Source organism: Rhinolophus ferrumequinum (genome assembly GCF_004115265.2).
Source record: "Rhinolophus ferrumequinum isolate MPI-CBG mRhiFer1 chromosome 15 unlocalized genomic scaffold, mRhiFer1_v1.p scaffold_54_arrow_ctg1_1, whole genome shotgun sequence".
In the NCBI taxonomy this organism is placed as follows: domain Eukaryota; kingdom Metazoa; phylum Chordata; class Mammalia; order Chiroptera; family Rhinolophidae; genus Rhinolophus; species Rhinolophus ferrumequinum.
The window spans coordinates 3,275,545-3,301,077 of NW_022680357.1; the positions used below are offsets into that span (position 1 = coordinate 3,275,545).

Sequence of the window (25,533 nt, forward strand, 5' to 3'; positions counted from 1 at the left end):
CCGACCATAAACAGGAAGCTGGTACTGGCCCTCAGTGCAATTCCTTTATTTCTCCATTCAGACCCCCCACATTCAGCTCCCCGCGCCCCTCCCAGGACTCCCCATCAGGACGAGACCTGCTGTTCGAGGCCCCACCCCCTGGAATGCGGCCGTAGCTGAGGCGCAGCACCCACCAGCTCACCACCGAGGATCTGGATTGCCTTGTCAGACATGGGTGGCCTGGGGACTCGCCAGCCCCACCTGGCCCGGGAGGGCACTGGCCCTGCGCAGCCCCCCCGTATCATTCCAGAGCCCGTCTGCCCCTAGGGCTGGAACATCATCATGGGCAGGGGATGCTCAGAGGCCAGTGCCCCCCACGCCCGTGCCAAGAAGACCCGCCGTCCCAGCTGCTGTCCACACGGTGGCCACAGCTGTTTGTCTGGATTCCAGCCTCGGGGGGCTTGGGGTGACAGAAGCCTGGCAGGACTCGGGGGTTCAGGCCCACACGTGGCTCTCAGCTGTCCTCTGGCCAAGATTCCAGCACAGAGCCCATGACACCCCAAGTGGGGGAGGGACGCCGGGGGTGCACGTGGTGAGTCTGGGAGAATGGGCAGTGCCTAGTCTGCTGTCCAGGGCTGTTCCGCTGCCCGGAGCCCTCGTCTCTGTGCGTCCCTGTCGCACAGGCCATCACTTCACGGCTGCAGACGGAGCCGAGGACATGGCCAAAGGCGGCTGCCCAGGCCTCCAGCTGGCAGTTCACAGGCGCGTGGTCCTTGTGGGCTGGCACCAGGTAACGAGGAGCAGAACGGCAGCGAGGGGGCCCCGCCCTGCGGGCCTGCGACACTCGGACCCACGGGGCCCAGCTTGCTCGCGTTTGCACACACACGTCAACACAGACATACAGACACACACTGAGACACACAGACATGCACCCTCTTGCTGGCTCTCAGGAAGCGAGCACTTGCATAAATGTCTGATCCCTGAAGGTGAAGAAACAGGAGGATGGAGAGTGACATCCAAGGGGCGAAGGCCAGAGGAAGTGTGACGTCTTCAAGGTGCCCACGTGATGACCATGCTCGCACGCCAGGTGGGCCGTCCTGAAAGTCTGGACGACACCGGATCTGCTGCTGCCCGAGGAGCGAGGTGGGGACCCTGGGTAGGTGCCAGGGCTGGGGCGTCACGTCTGGGCCAGTGAGAGCTCCTCCAGGCCCCCCTTCCCCAGCCGGTATCTGGCCAGGTCCTTCCTGGTCACCAGCCCGACCACCTGTGAGAACAAAGCCAGGTCATGGGAGTCCAGCAGCCCCTGCCAGTACTGTGGAAGCGTGTGGGGGAGCGGCAGAGTTTGGGGGAGACCTGGAGGTGGGCCCAGGCCTCAGAGCCCCTGCAGGAGCGAAGAGCAGGTGTGCACCTGTGACCCTGGCAGCCAGGTGGGCAGGGGGCCACTCACCTGATTGTGGTTGTCCACGACCACCAGGTGCCGGAGGCCCAGGGCCCGGAACAGCTTGAACACCCTCGGGAGAGACGCCTCCTGCAACACGGGCACAGCCTCAGCTCGCCCGCTGGCCCACACTGGCCCCACCCGAGAGCAGAGGCAGGACCCACCAGGCTCGGTCGGCCATCTCCCATCATACCCGCTGCTACCAGGACATCGAGATGCGTCCTAGACCACCCCTTCCCCATCATGCCAGCCAATCCTGCCTCAGTTGTGCTACTGGCATCCAGCTCCACCGCCACCACTTCTACCCCCTAGTCCCCAATCCATGTTCCGGCTCTGAGGCTGGAGCTCTGCCCGCTCTTCCACTGACCCCACCTTAGCCCCGCCCTGGCAGCCACCGAAGGCCACCTCGAGACCCTGCAAGTGGGCATCAAACAGCTGCCCAACCCATAGCCCCCGGCAGGCACCTGGGGCACCGTGTAGGGGGAGGGGTTCATGAACTCGGAGAGGTCCATGGTGCACTCTCGCTCGTCCTGGGACACGTGGATGGACTGGATGGGGGGGAAGCGCGGGTAGGCGTCCCGGAAGTCCTTCAGCCGCAGGCGCCGCTGGACCAGGCCCCTGTTGGACCGCTCCACAAACACCTGTGGGCAGCGGGCAGCAGGTAGGGTGTTAGAGCCCTGGCACCAGGCGGGGCCTGTCCCACCTCCCGGAGGCACCTGCAGCCGAGGGGCCTACCTTGTGCTTCAGGAGGACAATCAGCTGGGAGCGCAGGATCAGGCCCTGGAGCCGAGCCGGCTGCGGGAAAGGGACAACAGGTGGCCGTGTCTACAGGCAGAGCGCAAGACCTCGCGACCTGCCTGCTTGGTCACAGGCCCTGCCGAAAGCTCAGAGGGGCAGGCGGGCAGGTGGCGTCTGAGCAGCAGCTCCAGCACATGCGCTCAGGGCCCTCTGCTCCAGCCAGGTTCCCATCAGGCTCCCCATTGATGTGTGGCCACCTAAGGGTGCCGGCCTTGCCACAGGCTTTTCACCTGCACAAGCTTGTTAATCGCCAACACCCCCACTGCAGAGCAAGGAACAAGGTGTCTGGGTTGTAGTATGTGCCGGGGCGAAATGCAGGCCTGGTCCTGACAAAATTCACCCCAAACCTTTGGGCGCGTGGTACTGGGCGGGCCGCACATTCCCTCAGCGGTTCCTGAGGAGTCACAGCCACGGCTGCACAGCTGACAGTGCAGTTTGGGACACGAGCACGAGCTACATGGCTGCGTCACATAGCTGTGGGCAGAGCGCTCACACAGCTGTGTGACTTGGCTCCTTTCACGGTGAGCACAATGCCCACCATAAACCCAGACGCGGGCTCTCTGCATCCCGACACACCACACCTCCCCAACACGCCGACGCCGGCTTCCCTGTGAGGTCCGGGGAGGCGGCGGCCGGCCCGCCCGCCCGCCTGGCGCCGGGTACCTGGGCGCCGTCGGCGGGCGCCACCACAGGGAACCCGTTGTGACTGGACGCCGTGTTGCTGAGTATGTCCACGATGACGCCCACTTTCTCCCTCCTCCGCAGGCAGGTGACCGGCGTGCTCATCACCTCCCTGTGGAAGAACGCACACCTCGTCCACTGCTGGCCACATGGCGACCGGCCACACGGTGACCAATCGCAAGGTGACAGACCATGTGGCCATGGAGGGATTCCTCAACAGTCTTCACAGCAGAGCCGAAGTGCCCAGGCACTGCCCTGGGAGAACCCACCAGCCCGGGGCGGCGCCTGCAGCCCCAGCAGCGACCCCCAGGGGTTCACACACGGGCATGCGGCCTTCCTCCTGCTCCTGGCTGCCCATACCACCCTGCCAGAGTGTGGGCACCACTCGCCACCCATCCCAACCTGAGTCTGGGGAGGAAGCCCCAGGCTGCAGGCCTTCGGCCTAGACCGCAACCGGGAGGAGGGCGCTACCTGGCGGTGAGCGAGTGCGAGGTGACCGGGGCTTCCCAGTGCAGGAAGGGCACGCTCTGCAGCTGGATGTGCATGTCGTACAGGCCCTGAGGGGGGGCGGGCGTCACGCTCGGAGCTGCCGCGGGGTGGGGTCCCGGAGCGCTGACGGGCCACCGAGGGAGGGGTCCAAGGAGAGCACTGTCCCCGCCACCGAGGGAGGGGTCCAAGGAGAGCACTGTCCCCGCCACCAAGGGAGGGGTCCCAGGTACACTGTCCCCGCCACTGAGGGTGGGGTCCTGGGAGCACTGTCCCCTTCAGAGGGAGGGATCCTGGGTACACTGTCCCCGCCACTGAGGGAGGGGTCCCGGGTGCACTGTCCCCACCAGAGGGAGGGGTCCCGGGCGTGCTGTCCCTGCCACTGAGGAATGGGTCTCGGGTGCACTGTCCCCGCCACTGAGGGAGAAGCTGGGGATGACTTCGCAGGGGCCCCTTCCATCCACGGTGCTCTAGACCCCCAAGCCCCAGTCTCAGGCTCCAAGACCAGGTCATGCGGCGGGTCCCAGAAGGGGGGGAGGCGGGCAGGCCCCACCTCGATGAAGACGTCCCCCACGATCTTGGCGGTCATGAGCACCAGCATGATGGGGAAGCCGTAGGTCACGTTGCTGGTGGCCTCCATCATGATGACCGTCAGGCTCAGTGTCATCCTCACGATCCCACCTACCCCGGGAGGGCAAGGTGGGTGTGGTCTTGAGCCTCTGCAGGCCGTTTTGCCCGCCCCTCCCATTGCCCGCCTCTGTTCTGTGAAGGGCCCAGGCCCCGTTCGTTCATGCCAGGTGTCCCTCTCTCCATGCTGCACTGGGGATAGTGACACTGTCCAGCTACACCCCGTAGGGCATGGTCGCTGACACTAAAACGAACACCTAGCCTTCAAGATCCCACGAGGCACCTGCCCCACGCGTGCCCACGCGGGCACACAGGACTCACCCAGCTGAGCAGCTGCTCCCATCAGGGCGTACTTGCCGGGGTCCGCCCAGATCTGTGGGGATGACACACAGGTGTCGGGGGTGGCAACCCCCTACCCAAACCCACCAAGACGCACGGACACCACCAGAGGCCACACGGGCCCAGCAATTCCACATCCGTGAGAGTTTCTTTATGCACACACATGCAAAATGGTCTGTGCCTCCTGAGGGATAACAAGTCTGGAAGTATCCACAGAGGGGCCCGCTCAGGGATACCTGAATGAACCATTGCCATCTGCATACGCTGGAGAACTCTGCAGCAGGAGACAGCAGGACACCCTCTGCATAGAGCAGGGGAGCGCTAGGGTGCATGTAGGGAGAGGCCCGCACCGCACGTGCAGTGACCGTCGTGTGTGGAGAAATGCTGCACCACCCGAGGGAGCACAGAAAGGAGCGAAAATCCAACACGCTACATCACGGATGAACCGTGAAAACTGCACGCTCAGTGAGAGAAGCTCGACACAGACGGCCACATGGTGTGTGCCTTCACTGACATGAAACGTGCACAACAGGCTCGCCCATGGAGACGAATGCAGACCGTGGCTGCCAGGGGCAGGGAGGCACAAGGCAGTGAGTGCTGATGGGGACCGGTATCTTTTCGGGGTGATGACAATGTCCTGAACCTACGCAGTGGTGATGGTCACACACTCTGAAAACACCAGAGAACCACTGATTTATGGTGTGTGAACCATATTGCGGTTAAGAAAACATGAAACACCGCGTCTGGAAGGAAACCTGAGACCTGAGAAACGCCTGCCCCCAGGCCAGCGAGGGGACAGGGGTGGTGAGACAGCGCGGGGAGACTCGCCTGCCCCGCTTACAGGTTTGCGTTTTTAATCTTATTTGAAGGACTAACACAAAAAGGCGGAAGAGACGCAGAATAAAACCCAAGCTGCCAAAGAGGCAGAGGGAGGGCAAGGCCTTACCTACATGCAGCTCCGTCGCTGCCGCCACCCACAGCCCGAGTGCCCGCCCCCTTCCACGTCCCTGTCTCACTGATAACCAGCGAGCATCTCTCCCTGACACCGTGTCTGTGGACCACATGCACAGACAGGTATACCACGGGCGTGTTCCTATCAAACGGCTGCAGCCAGAAAACTAAGGCCAAGAAAAACGGCTCGAGGATCTGATGCCCGCTGCTCTCAGCCACGGCGGCCCCGCCCGGCGTCCCTCCAGTGCAGCTCGGGCCGCCCATGCTCGGTGCGTGCAGACCGCCACTCACCGCGGCCCCTGTGAGGTAGGACAGCGAGATGCCAAAGAGCCGGCCCCAGGCAGCCCCGATGAGCAGGGACGGGATGAAGACGCCGGCGGACACTGTCAGCCCGTAGGTCCAGCAGGCCAGGAAGAAGTAGACAAGGGTGAAGAGGCCGAGGGTCATGGGGTTGTAGGAGCCTAGGGGACAGGGGTTGGCCAGGGGCTGCCAGGCAGGCTCGCGCCCGAGCAGGGCTGCCCACCCAGCTGCCCAGTCACCACCTCTGGAGGAGGACAGTGGGATGGGGCAGTCCTGGCCTGGACAGCAGCCAGGCACCAAGCACATCCTGACCCCCGATACCCCAGGGGGCTCCCAGAAGTCTCCCCATCTCAGAGGCCAGAGCTCAGGCTCTTGGAGGCTGAGACCCCAGAGGCGGGAGGACAGCCACCCAGGCCGGGGGCAGAAGGAGCCAGGGAAAGGGCCCCAGTGGTGCCAGCAGGACGGTCAGCTGAGGCTGAGGGAAGGTGCCCGCTGAGGTCTCAGGCGCAGACCACTGGGGGTCCGGGGAGGGAGGCCACCAGCCACGTCCCACACCAGATGACTTCCAGACACAGGAAGACACCAATCCAGCCCCGAACCAGCATGTCAGGAGGCCTGATCACAGCTAACGGCTCAGCTCGATGCCTTTTACGAAGGGCTCAGCCTCACACACGTTTAAAAGCCTTTCTGTTAAATTTTGTGGACTGTCAGATGCACAGAGGCACAAGACCAGGAAGGTCCGGTGGCTTTGTGACAGGAAATAGTTAGGGACAACTTGAGGATCCCGAGACAGGGAGAGGCGAGATGACGCCACGGGGCAGCTGGCCGCACGTGCGCGGGCCACGTGCTGCAGTGAAGGCGAGGCGGAGGCCCGGGGAACGCCAAGCGTGGCGAGGTGGCAGGCGTGCACTGAAAAGCACTGGACTGTGTTTGGAACCTGTTTTTTTACTGAAAACGGGTGTGGCTAGGTGAGGAGACAGTGCTGGTGTGTGAGTCACCAGACTGGGTTTTCTGCAGGAGAGTGACCCAAGCAAGTAGCTCCCACCCTGGAGATAAGAGCCTCTGAATGAGGCGGACGCTCTGTGGCCGCTCTCCCGGAAGGGAAGGGAACACAGAGGGAGCCTGACCAGCCCCTTTCGGGCAGTCAAGCCAGCTGACTGCCCTGCGCTCCAGTGTGCCCACTGCCCACAGCAAGGGCAGTGACCTCTGCCTTCAGGGCACACTTGGCTCGAAGGTGTCACCCAGGCCTGGGCCCAGTGTCTGTGGATGACGTAGGCCAGGCCAGAGGGGACAGGGCCCAGCCACGCACCTGGGGGGTCGTGGAAAAGGCCAACCACGCTCTTCTCTGGGGTGTTGAAGAAGGCCGCCGCCATTGAGTTGTACTCGCCATCTGCACAGAAGAGCTGCAAGGTTGGGAGAAAGGAGAGGCCAGTGGGACGGGGCAGTCCTGGCCTGGACAGCAGCCAGGCGCCAACCACAAGGCAGGACGGGGGCGGGCTGCTGCCTTGGAGCGGGGCGGGGGGGCAGGCTGTGCCTCTCAGGTCCATACCCGCAGCCCCACTTCTGCAATCCTCTGTCAGGCCATCGCTCTGGGAGGACGGCTGGGGCAACACTCCAGCCGGCCCAAACACCAGCTCTCTGGGCGCCTGGCAGGCCGCCTCACCCCCTCTGAAGATGCACCAGCCCACTCAGCCTGGAGCTCTGCTCTGTCAGCAGCCCCTCTGCCGGGAGGGGGAGCAAGGGCTCCTCAGAGGGCCCGCCCTGCTCCCCGCCTCCTACCTGGAGGGGGTAGGACACGGAGTTGCCCTGCAGGGGTTGGCAGTCCCGAGAGGAGTAGATCAGCACGAAGGCGACAGTGGCTGTGACGGCAGCCACCAGCATGGCCTCGATCACCTGGTGGCAGGGCCGGTGGATGTACCTAGAACAAACACTGGGATGGATCGGGCTGAGGGACACGGATAGTTGCCATGGCAACCTGAGCCTGTGACTTAGAGAGAGCCGACGACAAGACACTGATTAGCAGGGCGACACAGCACGTTTAATCATCCATCTGCCCAGACTCCCGCACGTCCTCAGGTGACCTCCTGGACACTCCCCAACTGCAAGGGGACAGGGAGGAGTGCCCAGGACCTGCCCTCCAAAAGCTCGATAATGGCTCTCCTAACAGCAGAGACCTGTGCCAGCCAACTGTGCCCAGGGTCAAGATGGCACCCGACAGACCAGGCTGAGGCTGGGAAGGCCCTGACCCCAGGGCTGCTGGGTGCACAGGCGGTGCCTCCTCTGCCCAGAGGGCTGCGTGCCAGGTCTCCCCGAGCCTGACCCCATCTGTCCCCTGGTCCCATGCTGCTCTGTCTCCCTCACGTACAAACCATCGCAGAGGAACGCACACCGGCACATGGCATTCTGCGTGCCCTGGGGGTGCACAGCCTGCAATGAGTCCATTTCCAAAGGCTCCAGGGCCACACCTGTCAACTTGGTCCACAAAACAGAGGTTTCTCACCTGATTCGAAACATCGTCAGCCAGTAATTCAAGGCATTGAACACAGCCCCAAGAACACCACCTGTGACCAGAAAGGAGTCGCGTGTAAGGGGCACGGAAAAATGGTGGCGGCTGCCCAGGCAGCAGAGGGAACAGGAGGGTACAGGAGGGGGCAGAAGAAGTCAGTCTGTGAAAACCCCTGCTCTCCATCTCTACACCCTGATGGAGGGTCAGGCGTATTTCTGAAACGCTTCACCTTTCTTTCAGGGAAAAGGTTTTCACAGAGCAGGGGCTGCAGTCCGGGGCCCAGGCTGCTTAGAGGGGTTTCCCAGTGGAGAAGCAGAGAGCTCGGGGCTCCCTGAGGTGTGGGCTCCCTCCCCAGAGGATTGCTGCCCCGGGGCAGCAGGCGGGCGATGGGGGCTGCAGCCCCTCCAGCCGTTTCAAAGCCAGGCCCGGCCTGGAGTCCCGCAGGCCCCGACACCACAACACGCTTTGTTCCCACTGGGAGGTGCCAGCCAGCGCCTCGGGCGGGGGGCGATGTCCTGCGTGGGCTGGCCCTTACCCACCACGCCCATGGCGATGAAGATGGGGATCTCGTGGATAGTGTACACCATCGTCTGCGCAAAGAGGGAGAGCGAATGTCTGTGAGGACGTGTCACCGGCTCTCTGCCTCTCAGGCTCGAGGGCTGGACGTCACATACAATCTGCACACACTCGGGAACCTTCTGTCACTTTCACGCAGGGCTGCAGAGGTCCCACAGGAGACATGCTGAGCCCATGTTTTGGGCAGACCGTGCGATGGTCTGGTCTGGGAGGTGCTCGGAGACCCTGCCAGACCTTATCTTTCTAAGGCTTTCGCCTGCTTCTTACCCGGCGTCCGCCTACCTGAGAAGGGGCAGGGCTGGAGCTTTTGCCAAAGGGGGAGACAAGAGGGTGGGTGCGAGGGAGAGCCCCAGGAACACATGCAGTGACCGGGATGACCCACGGGCTCCAGTGTATCCCAATGAGTGGACGTGCTGGGGGCGCATTCCCTGTGCAGTGTCCGGCGATGGTGGCACGTGGGCCAGGCCTTCCTACCCATGGCGGCCGGCACCTACCTGCCCTCTAAGCTGCTGCACTAGCGGCCCCGGTCCCACAGGTCTCAGTGTTGTTGTCCAACAGCCTGAGAACCCTGAAGGCGCCCCCCTGGGTGACGGGGCATCCTAACCTCTCCCTAGGGCATTATAAACGAGATCAATCTCACAGGGAAGAGATGGGGTTTTCCAAAAGTCCAAGTTCTCAGGCTGAGCTTTGAGGAAACCACACCAGAACCAGCAAGGGGGAGAGCGCCGTATGTTACCTCTGTGTCAAATCTTCCAAAATTGATGAGGCCCGGGCTGGACAGGTCCCAGATGTTTCCATGGTAAATGCTTAGGACAAAGTTCAGGGTGAAGGTGGAAATCATGGAAGCAAAGAACTGCAGGCACAAAAACCAGCGCCATCAGAACGACAATGCCCACCCAGGAGGAGGGGGTGACTCGCATCCTATCACTCAGGGGGCACCTGGAGCCCCTCCAAAGGCTAAAGGGAGGGAGGCTGGAGCCTTGCTGGCCAGGCCTCTCTAGGACGGAGCTGATGGAAGTAGGTGAGCAGGGTCCAGGGGTTCCCAATGAGGAGGTGGAGGAGAACCAGGGTGGAGACAATGGCCACACCTGATGGGGGAAGGGCAGGCAGCAAGAGGAGGCAATGACTCAGGGTCAAGTGAGGGGCAGAGCTGACCATAATGACTCCACAGGAACCTCAGGTGAGGACAGTAAAACGTGGGCCCAGAGCGTAGTGTCCTCCCGACCACGCGGCCACGGAGACCAGCCCTGGGGGCTGCCTGACCCGGGGAGAGGTGCCATCCACGGGGACTTACAATTCTCCATGTCAGGAACTGGTTCCAGAAGGAGGCACCTTCCTCCAAGCTGAACAGGACGCCACCTAGAATGGCAGTGGCCCCGCCCTGAAGTTCCCTCCCAGGCACAGGGAACGCACGCCCAGAGCCCCTCGCGCCCCAGAGCCAGGGCACCAAGCCCATGTCACCCTCACCCCCGCCCGGCACTCAAGTCTGCAAACACCAAGACGATCCCTGCACATGGCAGGGACGGCCTGGCGTCCCCAACACGGGCAATTACTTGTCAGTGTCAGATCAGGCAGGGCCCCTCCTCACCCACGGGGGCCCCGAACGCAGCAGACACTCCGGCTGCAGCTCCTGCTGAGACAAAGTCCCGCTTCTCTGTATCTCTGCGGAAGTACTCAAACATCTGCAATGGGAACAGGACAGACAGGGAGACGGTCTTCGCCAGTTCCTCCAACGGCACTTCTCAGGAAGGGAGGCTGGCTAGAGGCCACCGAGACAGGGACCAAAGGCAGGGGCAAGGGGAGGTGGGCAGAGAAAGGGGTCTCTAGACAATCAATTCATCAACTACTGGATTCATCAAGACTGCAGAAATGAAGGGGCAACAGAAGAGTGCGCGCGTCCTTGCATACCAACAACCACGAGAAAATAAAAGATTCCATCACAACAAGAATTCAACTTGACGGGCTGTGCAAGAGATACACTGAAAAACTCAAAAGTCCACCTAACGGAAAGACCTAACGGAAACTGAATGAATGAAAAACTTAAGTGTGTTCTTGACTTAAAAAGACTCTATTCTGTAAAAATGTTAACCGTCTCTAAATTCACATATAAACTGAGTGCAATACCCATCCAAACGCTGGTGGCTTTTTGGGGAAACATGACAAAATTGTTCTGAAGTGGATCTTAAAAAGCAAGCGTCTCTAATCTGTGCACATGTCGTTCCTGACCTCTTCCTAGGTCACAGCCCTCTGAGAAGCTGTTTGGAGTGACAGGCCATTTACGCAGAAGAAACGCAGATCCACATGCCACACCCAGAACCAGGCCGAGCAGACTCCTCCGTCAGGTCCCGGGACAGACCCCAGACAGGGCACTGCTCCGACCTTCAGCTTCAATGTCAAGGGCGGTCCCGGCACAGCACACCTGAGCGGCGCAGGACGGACCCTGCTTTCCAAGGGACATTTCTGGTCCCCTTCGCCGTCGGTATGTGCACCAGGGATGGACTCACCTTGAAATCGCGCTTCAGCGACGTTGACCTCCCCTGGGAAATCCCAGCGGCGATCACGGAGCCCGAGTGAATCATCGGTCCCTCCTGGAAAGCACAGGACAGGGCGTCAGGCGGGCTCGGCGAGAACGCAGAGGGCAGAGGAGCTCCGGCCAAGGCAGCGCCTCTCGGGCTCCGTTACCTTTCCCACGGCCAGTCCTCCCACCACCGACAGGATCACACCGGACACTTTGATCACCAGGGTCTGGACCGCAAAGGAAAACACGTCAGGTCTATGACAGGGCCACGGGCAGTCCGAGAACCTGCACACGCAGAGGTACTGACAACGAAAGCCCCCCAGCGCGCGTGCATGACAGAGGTGTACACGCAGAGGGGCCAGCAGCGCCTTCCCCTGGAGGCCTCTCTGCTCCCCAGTGTGTCCACCACCTGCCCCGCTCCTGGCCGGCAGGACTCAAGGCCCCCAGGAGCACCTGCTCCCCAGACAGGGGCAGGAGAGAAGCCGCAGCAGGCCCCAGGCTGCGGCACCCTGAGCAGAACACTGGAAACGGCCCAGGGAGGATGCGTGACTTGGCATCAGTGTATCATCGAGAATACTAAGCATCATGAGTATGAAGAAAAATTCTGACAAACGGAAAACGCTCCCAGCAAGTCTACTCCAACACAGGGACTCTCATTCTGGAATGTTAACCAGGGGACGGAACTCACAAACATGTTCCACACAGTGGAACACACGCACCAACCCACATCACAACACACGCACCATTTAAGCACTTGTGTGTGATTTAAAATGTGCACAGAAAATTTTTATTGCTTTCCAAAGAAAGTTTACCTAAAACCTGCCAGTATATCCACACGCATGCTTGTCAGTGGCACACGAAATGGGCCTGGGTGGAGTTTGGAGGTGCACGTGGACAAACGGCTTCCCACCCAGCCAAGAATCCCCACGCTGAGCACCGTGCTCCCAGCCAAGGGGTCACCTCCTCACCTTGAGCCGGACCACATGGGGGATCTTCACCCCGTTGAGGAAGCACTTGATCTGGGGGATCCCGCTGCCAGCAGCGACGGGCTGGACGGAGAGGGAGGTAAACACTGGCTGAGTGAATCCACGCAGCCGGCAGGCCCAGGGAGACTTGGCCTCGTGGTGCCCAGGATGGGGGGCTGGGAGCGGGACGACCACATGGAAAGAGATGGGACAGCCGCCCGGGGAAGGGGCTGCCTACTCCCCCCACCCCAAACGCAGAGCAACCACGGGGCGCAAACGCTGAGATGTGGGAGGGGGTGGGGAGTGGAGACTGAAGGAGGCTCAGTGACCCCCCCAGGGGGGAGGGACAGGGGGGTAGGCACCTATCACACACCAGCTGAGAGGGGCCAGAGCTCCTTACACCCTCTGGGGGGCACCGCATTGCACCCCAGATGGAGCTTCTGGATGCTGTCCCCTCTTCCTCCAACACCCATGACAAGGGAAGAGCAAAGAGGCAGGCCCTAGGAAGGGCTTCTGGGAGAAGTACCGGAACAAAGGGATACCCTAGGAGGGTCTGATCCCCTCAGGTGGGCGGTCCCCTCCACCTGGACCCCTGGGTTGGGTCAGCCTCGCTCCTGAGGCTCCGCATGCCCTGGGCCCCCCCTAGAAATGGGCTGCACACTGCCCCCCACAGTCCTCGCTGTGTGGGTGGGGGGGCAGGCTCGGGCCCGGTGGGTGGGTGAGGGGCAACACCGCCAGGGTTGGGGGTGAAACCAGATGCACTTCCTGCTCTGACTGAACCGGTTCACACCCGCACCAGTGTGACCGCGCCCACGCCACTGGCAGAAGCTACGGTGTGTGTGAGCCGGAGCGGCTCCCAGCACCCGGGCTCCCCTGTGGCCTCACCTCTATGAAGGCGACGATCATGGAGCCGACCAGCACAAACGCGGAGTTCAGCACGGCCCACAGCAGCAGCGAGAAGGACAGCCCCCCCTTCTCTGTGAACTTGTCGATGTCTGGGCTCATTAAGGACAGTGTTGGCTCCACTCCGAGCCCACCACACCCCTGGTACAAACACGTCCCCAAGCACATGGAGGGGGTCGCACAGACCCTAACCGCGCATCTCAGGGACATTCCACAACCCAGTAGCGACAGGGACGCCACCTGCCCAGGCCCCCCGCCCCCAGCTGGAGGGCAAACACCTGGGCCCACTCGGGGCTGCACAGCTACTTGTCGTGGGAACCCCCCTCTGCTCTGAGCGCCACCTGTCTGCGCGGGGCCCCTTCCGACAAGGATACTGTCCTTGATGACCTTGTATTTCAGGCCCGCCAGGTTCTCCACCATGATGTCGATGAAGCAGGCCACGAGCCCCGTGAGGATGCCAATCATGGCGCAGATGACCCAGCGCTTGATCTCCACTGTGCGGAAGGCCTGCGGGTGCAGGGGCGACACGTCGGTCCCAGGCCGCTGGCCCCCAATGCCACAGGCTGCCACCGGGCCCAGCCTGCTGCACTCTGCATCCCCAAGTGTGTGACAGCCTGTGGTCCAGGCCTCAGAGACGATGGCGCGTCAGGGCGGGATGCATGTGGACCTTCCCAACCAATCAGGGGCTGACATTCTGGCCACTGCCGCTGCCATCGCTAAGAACCGCCTTCTCGGTTGTATCTGGGATGTGACACACAACTCTTTCCTGTATCAGGCACCGGCTGTCTCTGGCTCCAGGACACAAACCAGAACCTGAGGCATGAGGACCGTGGACAGGAGGGGCACGTGGCACCGGCCCAGCCCGCAGGCCACCAGGGAGGCAGGGTTCCCGGCTGCCTCGCCGCAGACTCACCGTGTGGTTGATGCGCCGCTCCTCCTCCAGGAACAGCTGGTTCTCGCTGTTGTCGTAGTCCAGGCTCTGCAGGCCGGGGGGGCACAGACAACATGACGACCAAGCCATGTCCCAGGCTCAGGGCGGGCAGCAGGTGGGGGGGGCCGCAGGGGGCAGGGGCACGCAGGGAGGAGGCCCACCTCGTACTTGAGGGACAGGAGCTTCTCGTTGTGCGGGATCTCCTTGGGGAAAGGGGGCGGGGGGTCCGTGTCCTGCAAAGGAAGAGACGGAGTCCCAGGCTGACAACTCAGCACGCTGAGGAGAGGGTGGAACACGTGTCCACTCGTCTCGTGAGGCCGCTACTCCCGACCCAAAGCCAGACAAGAAGCCACAAGAAAAGGAAAGTCACTACAGACCCACACCCCTGGTGATCACAGACACAAAGTTCTCAACAAGACGCCAGGGCTGGATCCTGCAGCACCACACCAGGAATGCCAGCGTGGTTTCCCATCCAAAACTCAATTACCCTAACATGTCTCTGGTACGATGGGGAAAATATTATCGGCCTTTGTCCCAGTTCCTGGCACCTGGCTCCCAAACCCCTGCATCTCGGAGTGATGAGCGTCTCCTGTGAGCTAATGAGACGGAGCGGGGCGGGGAGCCCTCGGCTGCAGGATGGAGGCTGCTCACCAGAGACCAACGTGTGGCTGGAGGGTTGGAACTTTCGGTCCAACCTCTGTGGGTGGGGAGCGGCTGGAGACTGAGCTGATGGCTAACGACCAGTGACTTACTCACTCAGCCTGGGTAATGGAACCTCTAAAACCCCGAAATGAAGGGGTGCAGAGAGCTTCTGGGTAGTGAACACGTGGAGGTGCTGGGGGTGGCGCCCCCGAGAGGGCATGGAAGCCCTTCCCAGCCCTTCCCTGGGCGGCTCTTCTGTCTGCTGCTCCCGGGCTGTATCCTTTGTGATAGACCAGTAAACATAAGTGGAGTGTTCCCCTGAGTTCTGGGAGCCCTTCTGATCAACTGTGGAACCGAGGAGGAGGGCGTGGGAACCCCGATTTATAGCTGCTCAGTCACAAGCGCAGGTGACAACCTGGACCTGTCACCGGGGTCTGAAGTGGGGGTGGTCTTGTGGGACGGAGCCCTCAGCCTGAGGGTCGGCACTGACGCCGGGCTGCTACTGTCAGAATGAACTGACTTGCAGGACACCCACGTAGTGTCTGGAGAAACGTATGCTGTTTCCCCGAAAATAAGACCGAGCCGGACAATCAGCTCTAATGCGTCTTTTGGAGCAAAAATTAATATAAGACCCAGATTTATTTTACTGTAATATAAGACAGGGTATAATATAATATAATATATAATATAATACAATAATATAATACTGGGTCTTGTATTAATTTTTGCTCCAAAAGACGCATTAGAGCTGATTGTCTGGCTCGGTCTTATTTTTGGGGAAACACGGTAGAATTAGTTGGTGTGAGGTAAAACCCCACACATTTGGTGTCAGAAGTGTTGTGAGTAAAAACAGTTTAATGACAGTTCAATAGAACAAAGGACAAAATACACACGATCATCTCAGCAGACAGAGAAAAAACATCTGACAAAATTCAACCCTCTGCGTGATACACACCCAACAACCAGGAACAGAGGGAACTTCCTCAACCCGATAAAGTCACGTATCAGGAACCCACACTCAATGGGGAAAGACTAAGCCTCTCCCCTAAGAACAGGAACAAGACAAGGCAGCCTGTACTTGCCACTGCCATTCAGCCTGTCCCGGACGTTCTACCAGGGCAATTAGGCAAGAAAATGAAATAAAAGGCATCCAGATTGCGAAGGAAGAAGTGAAACCCTCTATTTGAAGATGACATGATCTTCTACGTGGACAAATCCCCCCACAATATACTAAAAGCTGTCAGAATTAATAATGAACTCAGTAAGATTGAAGGATACGAGATCAATATACAAAAAATCAAATGTATTTCTATGCACTGGCAATGAACAATTGGAAATGAAATTTAAAAAGCTCTACTTGTAATAGGGTCAAAAATAAAATATATAAAATAAAATTTATTCCCAAAATACGTTTAACAAAAGTGTAAGACTTGCACGCTGAAAACTACAAAGCACTGTTGAAAGGAACTGAAGACCTAAATAAATGAAAAGACATCCTGTATTCATCAGAAGACTTAATAATAAGATTCAGTACAACTCCAGTCTGAATTCCAGCTGGCATCTTTAAAGAAACTGACAAGCCGATCCTAAAATCCACACGGAAATGCAAGGGATCGTAAAGAGCCAGAACAACCTTAGAAAAGAAGAACAAAGTTGGAGGACTCAAACTTCCTGATTTCAAAACTGACTACAAAGCTACACTTGTCAAGATAGAGTGGTGCTGGCTCAAGGGTGACATTCTGTCTCGGAGTCTGTATGGCCCACGACTGTCCCCGATCTCTGCACGGCCCTCCCTACGTCCGTCGTCCTGCAGGTCGCCCTCTGCTAGGCAGCAGCTCTGCAGAGCAGGCCTCCTCCGTCTTGGGGACGAACGGGAAGGACTCCTACTTACCGGGTCCAGGAGCTCATCGTCCAGCTCCACGTTGCTCATCTGTCTGATCTGGAAAGATGCCGGCTGGGGCGACTGGAAACAAGAGAAATGACAAGGCGCTTAGCCACAGGGCCAAGCTGCGCGGGGCATCCCCACGCCATCCATACGGCCTGGCCTGGCCTGGCCCTGGCTGGGGAGGCCACGTGGTGGACACCAGCAGGGCCAGTGCTGGACGCAGGCTCGCCCCCACCGCCCACAGCCTGTCACCCAAAAGTCCAGCCTCCAGATGAGAAGCCCAGCAGCCCCACCCTCCCTGCTCTAGGGCATTTCAGAGTGGAGATGAGAAAGATGCCAGCAACCAGAACCCAGAGCTGAAGGTGACCACCCTGCCATCCTCCTGGCCACCCTCCCACCCTCCTCACCCCTTCACCCCCACCTAGAAATCCCAGGAGATTCGGGGTCCCTCCTCCAGAAGCTGTTCTGTCCCCTAACGAACCCATTCTCTGTGCATTCCCCATCACGAGACCGAGTGGTTCTGCCAGGTGGGGACCAGTCACAGGCCTCCAGGCCGGCTCCCCAGACTCATGGTCAGAGGTGCCTCCTCTCTTGGGGCAGGAGTGACCCAGGACCCTCCCGCTCTGAAGTGGGGCCACACTCCCAGGCCCAGGGGGCAGGTCAAGCACACAGGACAGACAACCAGGCGCTTGACTTCTCTTCCGCTCACTGTCCAGGCATGGCAGAGGCCTGGACGAGGAAACAAACACAGGCCCCAGTTACGTTTGCATTTCAGAGAAACAAGAAGTCATGTTTCAGTATTAAGTATGTCCCAAATACTGTAGGGAATGTGCTCGCGCTCGAACGTGACTCACTGTTTCTCTGTGACTGCGACTGCAGCTGGGCGCCCTGCAGCCCTAACTCAGTGCAAAAACACGCAGCCATGACACGTGGTGTGTCTGCTGCACACCACGGGCCGCAGACCGTGGAGGGGCGTCCAGCCGGGGCACACCGTGACTCCACTACAGAAAGTGCACAGGCAGGTGAAAACCGCCTGTGCGCCACAGGTGGCTACTTATGGGGGGCAGGGGACAGGAAAAGTGAAGGGCACAGAGGAGCTCCAGGGACATTGGCTGACTCTTTTTGGGTGGGGGGGGTTGGTGTCTAAATCTCCTGGAGCTGCTGCAACCAACTACAACAGACTGGGCGCGGGGCTTAAAACAAGAGAAACGCATTCTCTGCCAGGTGTGGAGGCCAGCAGTCCAAAAGCAAGACGTCCCTCTCGAGGGGCACAGGGAGGCCCCTTCCTGCCTCTTCCAGCCCCTGATGGGTGTTGGCACGCCTCAGCATTCCGTGGCTTGTGGATGCACCACTCTGCTCTCGAGTCACGGCCTCCTCCCGTGCGTCTGTCTGAGCACGTTTCCCTTTCCTTCTGAGGCCACCTGTCACTGGATCAGGGCCCATCCAATGCCAGGCTGACCTCGTCTTAACTTGAGGACGTCTGCAAAGACCCTATTTCCATGTGAGGGAGGTCCCATGCACAGGTTCCAGGGCTCCGGAGTGGACAGCTATTCTGGGGGGCAACCTGTGAGGTGTGTGTTCACGTGAATATCGTGCTTCACTGGCACAACTCTGCACTTTTCTGCACATACGTCAGTACAACAGATGACTACTGAGAGACCCACAGTTGTTTTCTAAAAACAACTGACAACGCCCCCAAACTGCTGAATCTGATGAGAAAAGCAGGCGGGGCTCCCGGTGCCAGGCTGCAGGCAGGAGGGGCCGGCCTGCTGGCCGCTGTGCTGGCCCAGGAAGGGATCCCAGCTAAGAGTGAACTCTCACCGGGAGGTGGCCCGGCGCTGGCTGCAGCCCCCGGACAGGACACGGATGATGCGGAAGCATGCACGGGCCACAAGCCCACCACAGCAACACGAACACACTTCCTTGGGGACATATGTGGACCAGCCAGGCAGATGGGACACCGAGACGGACAACGCCATCTGAGCAACACTCAGGCAGCGCTGAGAGAGAGTTGGGTCATAAAAGGAAGAGGGGAAAACCGATATTGCCGTCTGACCCAGCAGATGGAGCCCACAGAAAAAGGGAGTCTGGCCACTTTTATCTTACTCATCACTGATCACGAAAGCAGCTCAATGACATCGGGCAGTCACTCCCACGGCCCCAAGGCGACCCCACAAAGCATTTCCTTTGGTATCCAAACAGTTTCTGGTGATAAAGACTAACTGGAACTGGCAGCAAACACACCCGGTCGGGAGGGTTGATGGGAGGAGTGGGGGCTTCTGGGAGTTCTTGCTCTCTGGGTAGTCAGGAGAGCCCTACAGGAAGAACTTGACGATACACCTTCTGGTTCTAACTTCCCTTTCCCTTGTATAAATACCCTTCCATCTCGGCACACAGGCCAGAGTGTGCACGTGGCTCGCCTGTCTGCACGCACTGGGTTGCAGCCCTTTTTTATCCCCGAACAAATCCTTTTTAGTGACGGAACACCTATTCAGCACTGGGGGCCTCGGGCGAGGAGGAGCAGGGCTCCCTCGTGTAGGTGACAAGAGGTCCCCAGCACCTGGCAGCAAGCACACCAGGTGAGCACATCCTGGCCCTTGGAGGCAAAGGCTCAGGAGCGGGAGGGGGCGGAGCCCTGCGGCTGCCGTGGGCGGGGCCTCTCCCTGTCCCCACCTCCGTGGTCTCAGCAGCTCTTTTCCCAACGTCCTGAGCGTCTTTTCGCAACTATCTTGTGTGATGAAAACAAGCCCCTTACTTGAAGTTCAGTGACTTATGGGGTGTTGTGTCTGTTTCTTTCCCTTTTCTTAAACACAAGTTCAATTGAAGACTTGTGGTTTTTCAAACTGCTGAGATGCACCGCAGTCTGGTTGGAACCTTCCAGGGTGGGATGCTGCGTGAAAGCGGCCGACCCCAAAGACGTATGGACAGCGCGGTTCCACCGACCTGACGTTTTTGAAATGTCAGGCCTGAGGGGATGAGGACAAATCGGTGCGGGAGGGGTGTAACTGTAAGAGGAGGACAGGGGACTCCTCGTGGTAAAGGACACGCTCTGTGTCTTGACTGCAGTGGCGCTCCCGTGAATCTACGCCCGTGATGTAACAGCAGAGAACCACAGGCGCAGGGCCGACGTTTCCACACGGCACTGCTGTTGCGTAAGATGGAACCCCTGGAAGAAATGGGGGGGAAGGTACACAGGCCCTCTCGGTGCTCTTTTCAACTTCTTATAAATCCATAAACATTTTTGAAATCTTTAAAAAAAATTTATATGCAAATGGCACTACATCAAACTGCAAAACTTCGTGCATCGAAGGAAACAATTAACAACGTGCAAAGGCAACCTACCGAATGGGAGAAAATATTTACAAATCATAGATTTGATAAAGGGTTAACATCCAGGATATATAACGAACTTACACAACTCAACAGCAACAATGACAACAACCCGATTAAAAGATGGGTGGAGGACTTGAATAAACACTTCTCCAAAGACACACAAATGCCTACCAAGCACACGAAAACACGCTCAACATTACTGATCAATCGGGAAATGCAAATCAAAACTACAATGATACCAGGGGCGGCTGGTTAGCTCAGTTGGTTAGAGCGCGAGCTCTGAACAAGGTTGCCAGTTCAATTCCTGCATGGGATGGTGACTGCGCCCCCTGCGACTAAAGATTGAAAACGGCCACTGGACTTGGAGCTGAGCTGCGCCCTCCACCACTAGATTGAAGGACAATGACTTGGAGCTGATGGGCCCTGGAGAAACACACGTTGCCCAATGAAAATTTTTTAAAAACCTTCAACGATACTGTCTCAAACTATGAGAATGGCCAGCATCAAAAACCAGAATAACAAGTGTTGGTGAGGATGTGGTGAAAGCGGAACGCTGTGCACTGTGGGTGAGAACGTAAAGCAGGGCCGGCTCTGTGGGAAACAGCATGGAGGTTCCTCAAAAATTTAAAACTAGAACTATCATAAGCCCCAGCAATTCCTACTCTGGGTATTTACTTAAGAGAATTGAAAGCATGGTCTCAAGGAGATTATTCGCACACGCATACGCATAGTAACATTATTCACAACAGCTGAAATGTAGAAACAACCCAACTGACCATCAACAACGAATGGACAAACCAGATGTGCTGTGTACATACAGAGGAATATTATTCAGCCTTAAAAAGGAATGAATTTCTGTAATATGCGACCACAGGGATGAACCCGGAGAAAGCAGCCAGTCACAAGAAGACAAAGAGTCCGTGAGTGCACTTAGAGGAGGCCCCTGGCATCGTCACGTTCCCAGAGACAGGAAGGAGACCAGTGGCTGCCAGCGCCTGGGGGCGGAGTTAGTGTTTAACGGGGACAGTTTCAGTTTTGGAAGATGAAGCCAGTTCTGGGCAGGGATGGTGGGGATGGCCGCAAAACAACACGAGTGTACTTACCCCCACTGAACGAACCGGGCACTTAAAAATGGTTAACATGGTAAGTTTTGCTACATGTTTTTACCACGATTAAAACAGATTTTAAAAGCAACTTAAAAGTTGTTCGCTGCCCCCCGCTGCTGCTCTGCCGTCTGACATCGGCAGCTCCACGCTCAGCCCTGAGGACACAGGGCTGCCACAGCCAGGGGCTCAGTCAAAGAACACAAGTTGCCCACAAACAAGTGAAGGGTAAACTGTGAAGGGTAAACTGTGGGACGCACTCGAGCGGGAGGAGGAGGCAGTGAGGCGGAGACGTAAGAGAAGAGAAGAAGCGAGATGTGCAGAGGGGTGCCAACAGCCCCGCTGCGGCCTCTGAGGGAGCGGGTGGGGGGGGCTCCCAGGACCCTCTGGCTAGGCCCGGGCCCACTCGTGTCCCTCAGCTCTCTCCCCTGCCTGCCCAGTTGTGAGCTTCCTGAGGGCATGGCTCTGTCCCACCCACACAGGCCCTGGCCCGGAGCCTTCTGGGGGGGAGCGGGGTGGCCGGCCTGGACTCTACAACGGGGGGCTGGGGGGGGTAGGAGGACAGGACAAGGACACTGAGACACAGGACTTCCTGGAGAGCCACCTAGAGAAAGAACGGAAGCTCACGCGGAGCGGCGCTCGAGGGGCTGGATGACACACGACGGACCCGCAGCTTCCCTGCTGCCTCCCCACGCCCTGGCATGCTCAGATAGCATCTGTGGCTCCGGGTCACCGCGGTAGGGCACGGTCCCGCAGGGTAACCCCACTTACCAGAGGAGAGCCCCAGAATGATTCTAAACACCCACTGGGAGTCTCAGGCTGAGCTTCCCAAAGCCTAGGTGCCCCCAAAACATGCTGCACTTATAAACACTGTGCATACCCATCTGCTTCTGGCTCAGATTTCCCTCCCCAAATCCTCAAAACGTTCCACTTCCCACTGCCCACACACATGACCATGACTTTCTGGCTGATCTCACCCTCCCTGTGTTGCAGCAGCAGGCTGGCAGTAACTCGCCGGAAAACATACCAACATCCCACACAAGGGGACAGCAACTCCCAGGTGGCCCTGAGCAGCTTGGTCCTGGACAGAGAGGGAGACTGAGCTCAGGCTGGTCCCCAGTCCACCCTGCCCAGGGCTGTGCCTGCTCCTCCCTGGGCACTTAGAAGCGTGGCAGGGCAGCCACTCAATGTCACTCTGCCCAGAGCAGCTACTTTAGTTGCTTGGCAGCCTGTGCCCATGCCCAGGTGGCCATGACACCACCACCGTCCAACTCTGGATGTCCTGCAGCAAACCCCAAAGGGCCACAAGGTGTTGAAGACAAGCTCTCACGCCCAGTTCACCAGAACATTTCCATAGGGTGGTTGTTGGCCTGGGTCTTCGTTTTAGTTCAAATGGCCCCAGACGGAGAGCAGCTTACAAGTCGCCTTCTGCGGCAGCACTAGGGTGCCCGAGCTTCACCGTGAACTCAGCCCACTGGGCCAGAGTGGGTCCCCCAAGAAAGCCAGCAGCAAGGAGTTAGCCGCCAGTGGAGTTTCGCCATGAACGGCAACCCAAAGACAATCACCTTTGTGCTGCTGTTTTTAATGCTACTGAGAGTCACCAATGTTGACTGACTGTGACAAGTACCAGGAATCTCAGTGCCGCATGTCTATTACCTTCTCTGCAGATGAGGTACCTGGAGCACAAATGGCTAAAATGCCTCTCGTCTCCCCTTTGCACCAGGCTGCACAAGCCGGGCTAAGGAGCTTTTAAGACGAGAATCTCCAGGTTCCTGCAGGGCTCTCCTGGAGATAAAGAAGCTGTCCCCTGCAGACCTGACCTGGCCTCTCTCTCCAGCCTTCACTCCCCACTCCAATGTACTTTTCAAACTCGCAGGGTCCCAAACACACACTCCCTTATCCTCTCCCATCTGCATGCCCGCCTGAGGATCTTGCATGCTTCAAGACCGGACCCAAATGTGACCTCTTCTGCCCTTGGGGCCCCTCAGAGAGCACTGGCCTGTTTCTCTGTGAGTCCAGAGCTAGGAGGTAGCTGCTTCATGCATCTCTGTGTCCCAGGCAAACTGCATGCAGCCGGTACAAAGTAGGTGCACAATAAGTTATTTTTAAAATTGTGTAAGAGCAGCTAATCAGTTATTATTAAGTGCAAACAAACAAATAACGTGCAAAGTTTTTTTTTTTAAGGGAATGATTTTTAAGGGAAGAGAGCAGCAGGATCCTTCCAAAAATCCTAACCTGTGTATCTATTTGCAAAGAGAAGTGGAAACCACACACATTCATTCACTCCGTCCCGCTATAAACCCAAATTCAACCTCAAGGTTTTCAATCTCTTTACCTGTCAATACTTAAAGCCCGTTTTATACTGCTATTGAGCAGACTTTGGATAACTTTCTTTTAAAAGAGGAAAAGAGGAAATGTTCCACGAAAGTAACAAAGCATCGACATCCCCCCCACCCCAAATTAGCTACTTCAGACCCAACACAGACAGCATTTCAGGGGATTTCACTCAGAGGGAGCTGCTGAGCGGGGCCCCACCGGCAAAAGGCAAACTCTGACCATCACTGTCTGACGAATTTCCGAGGGACTGCGGAAACCTAACTACAGGTTCTAGAGAAACAACCTGATGTCCTTCCTAATCCTTAAACACTACACAATTCTTTAAAGGGCAGATCTAGAAAAAGAGGAGAGAAAGTAAAGAACAATCGCAAAACAGAGTAAGACCAATCAATAAAAATAGCTCATTAACTCCAACCTAACACACCACACAGAAATTCATTTAAAGGCACACAGGGCGTCGCCGCTGACATGCTAAGTGCATTTCAACCACCCTGACTTGTTGCTGTGTCTGGCTGCCCGCTCCAGCTACAACGAACCGCTAAAGGAAACGGGAGTGCAAATACTTGTCATTCCTGAGATGGCCCTGAAGTCTGTCCTGCTCCTTCCAGAGGAGGGTGGCAGAGCGAGTTCCACAGCTACTCTCCCTGCAAGAGAAACCTCTGCCACCGAAACTGTTAAAACCTCCTGGGGATTGTTAAACTCGTTGCTCGTCTATTTATCACAATTGTGGGGGGGGGGGGGAAGGAAAGCGTCACCGGAGCAGAATTCCACCTGCCTATTCCCTTGAAAGCCCTTTCGGAGTAAACCGTCAGGAAATAAATGAGCCTCCTGCTGTCAAAGGGCAGGACAGCAAGCGCGTTCATCAGCTCCTTCCCACTCATAAAACACCCCCGGGTGAGGGCGAACCCCACCTGCCCCTCGTTCCCTGGGGGGCGCCTGGCCCAAACCTCCGCCCGAGATCACAGAACTCAGGGCCTCGGTTGCCACACCAGCTGTGCCCTTTGCCAAGGGAGACCCGGCACGGGCTCCACTTCCCGATCCTTAAAATGGGGATGAAGCAGCGAGTGCCCCCGGGGCTCCGGTGGGACCGGGCCCCGTGCAGCGCACGTCTGCCCGGGCCTCGCACAGGGCCACCGCCGAAAGGCCCTCGGCCCGTCCGAGCCCCAGAACCCCGACTCCCAGCGGCCCACGCCCACGCTCCCCCCTGTGCGCGCGCGCGGCCACCGCGAGACCGGGTCCCGCGACAGGGAATTCCGACCGAGGCGCGCCCCCCGACTGGCCCCACGTGGGTCACCGGGAGGCCGCGTCTTCCCGCCCCGCCGTCCCGTCCCGCGCGGGGCCCGGCGCGGGTGGAAGTCGCGGCCGTCCCGGAGGCGAGGCGCGAGGCCCGAGTGCCCGCGCGGCTCCTCACCCGGCGGTCGGCCGCGGGCCCGGCCCCGTTCAGCAGCGGCGTGTCCTCGCCGCCCGGCGCCCCAGGCCGCGCCGCCCTCCGCAGCAGCGGCGCCGCCTCGTCGTCGTCCAGGTCGCGGCCGGACCACGACACCTTCTTGGAGACGTTGGCCATGGCCCGCCGCTGACCCACGGGCCAGGGAAGTGCGGCGGCCCGGTGTTTGTTCTCGTGACCCGCGCCGCGGTCACGTGACACCGGACGGGGGCCGCGGGGGCCCAGCGCGCGCGGGGCCTTCTGGGAGTTGTGGTCTCGGCGCCAGGCCCGGTGTCCGAGCCGGACCGGCTTCTGCAGCCTTTAAGGTGAGGAAGACGGGCTCGCCGCGAGCTTGGTGGGGCAGGATCCCCCTCGAGGGGCTCCAGTCCGTCGGAATCAATCACGACTTAGCCGATGGAAAAAGAACCCGGAGTCCACACTGATAGGAAGGGAGGGAGAGGGAAGGCGGCAGAGGAGGGGCGCTCTTCTTTGCAATAGATCACCGCCACCGCCAACTAATAAATGTGGATGGAAGGATGGAATTAGAAACATCACCATTTTGGACAAACCCTAGTAATAACTGATTCAGGCCAGAATGATCAATGCGAGCTAAAGCCATTGGGGGAAGGTTTGTTGGGAAACAATACGTCTGCAATCTCACAGTATCTTCCTGCAGACTACTTACAGCGAGGAAGGGAGAAGAAATCTGCTGAAAAAAACCTGCTGCAATAAATCTGGCAGACTCCACCTGAACCAAGGACAAGCTTAGCATCACCACGATAGGCTGGTATCGCCACGGGCCTCTAGATGTC

General features: G+C 58.7%; 1 protein-coding gene across 1 annotated transcript; it reads right to left on the reverse strand.

Moving 5' to 3' along the window:
- Nucleotides 1–30: 30 nt before the first annotated feature.
- CLCN7 (chloride voltage-gated channel 7) lies at nucleotides 31–24,917 on the reverse strand. The gene is made up of 25 exons (XM_033101639.1): nucleotides 24,710–24,917; nucleotides 16,532–16,603; nucleotides 14,160–14,231; nucleotides 13,981–14,046; nucleotides 13,442–13,574; nucleotides 13,050–13,159; nucleotides 12,168–12,248; nucleotides 11,364–11,426; nucleotides 11,186–11,269; nucleotides 10,270–10,363; nucleotides 9,976–10,040; nucleotides 9,418–9,534; nucleotides 8,641–8,695; nucleotides 8,100–8,160; nucleotides 7,379–7,517; nucleotides 6,909–7,002; nucleotides 5,591–5,760; nucleotides 4,331–4,382; nucleotides 3,936–4,063; nucleotides 3,368–3,453; nucleotides 2,879–3,008; nucleotides 2,153–2,212; nucleotides 1,882–2,058; nucleotides 1,427–1,507; nucleotides 31–1,243 (listed from the first exon to the last, which is right to left on the reverse strand). The coding sequence occupies exons 1-25, from the start codon at nucleotides 24,860–24,862 to the stop codon at nucleotides 1,157–1,159; spliced, it is 2,430 nt and encodes an 809-aa protein (XP_032957530.1). The 5' UTR covers nucleotides 24,863–24,917; the 3' UTR covers nucleotides 31–1,156.
- Between the last annotated feature and the right edge of the window lie 616 nt (nucleotides 24,918–25,533).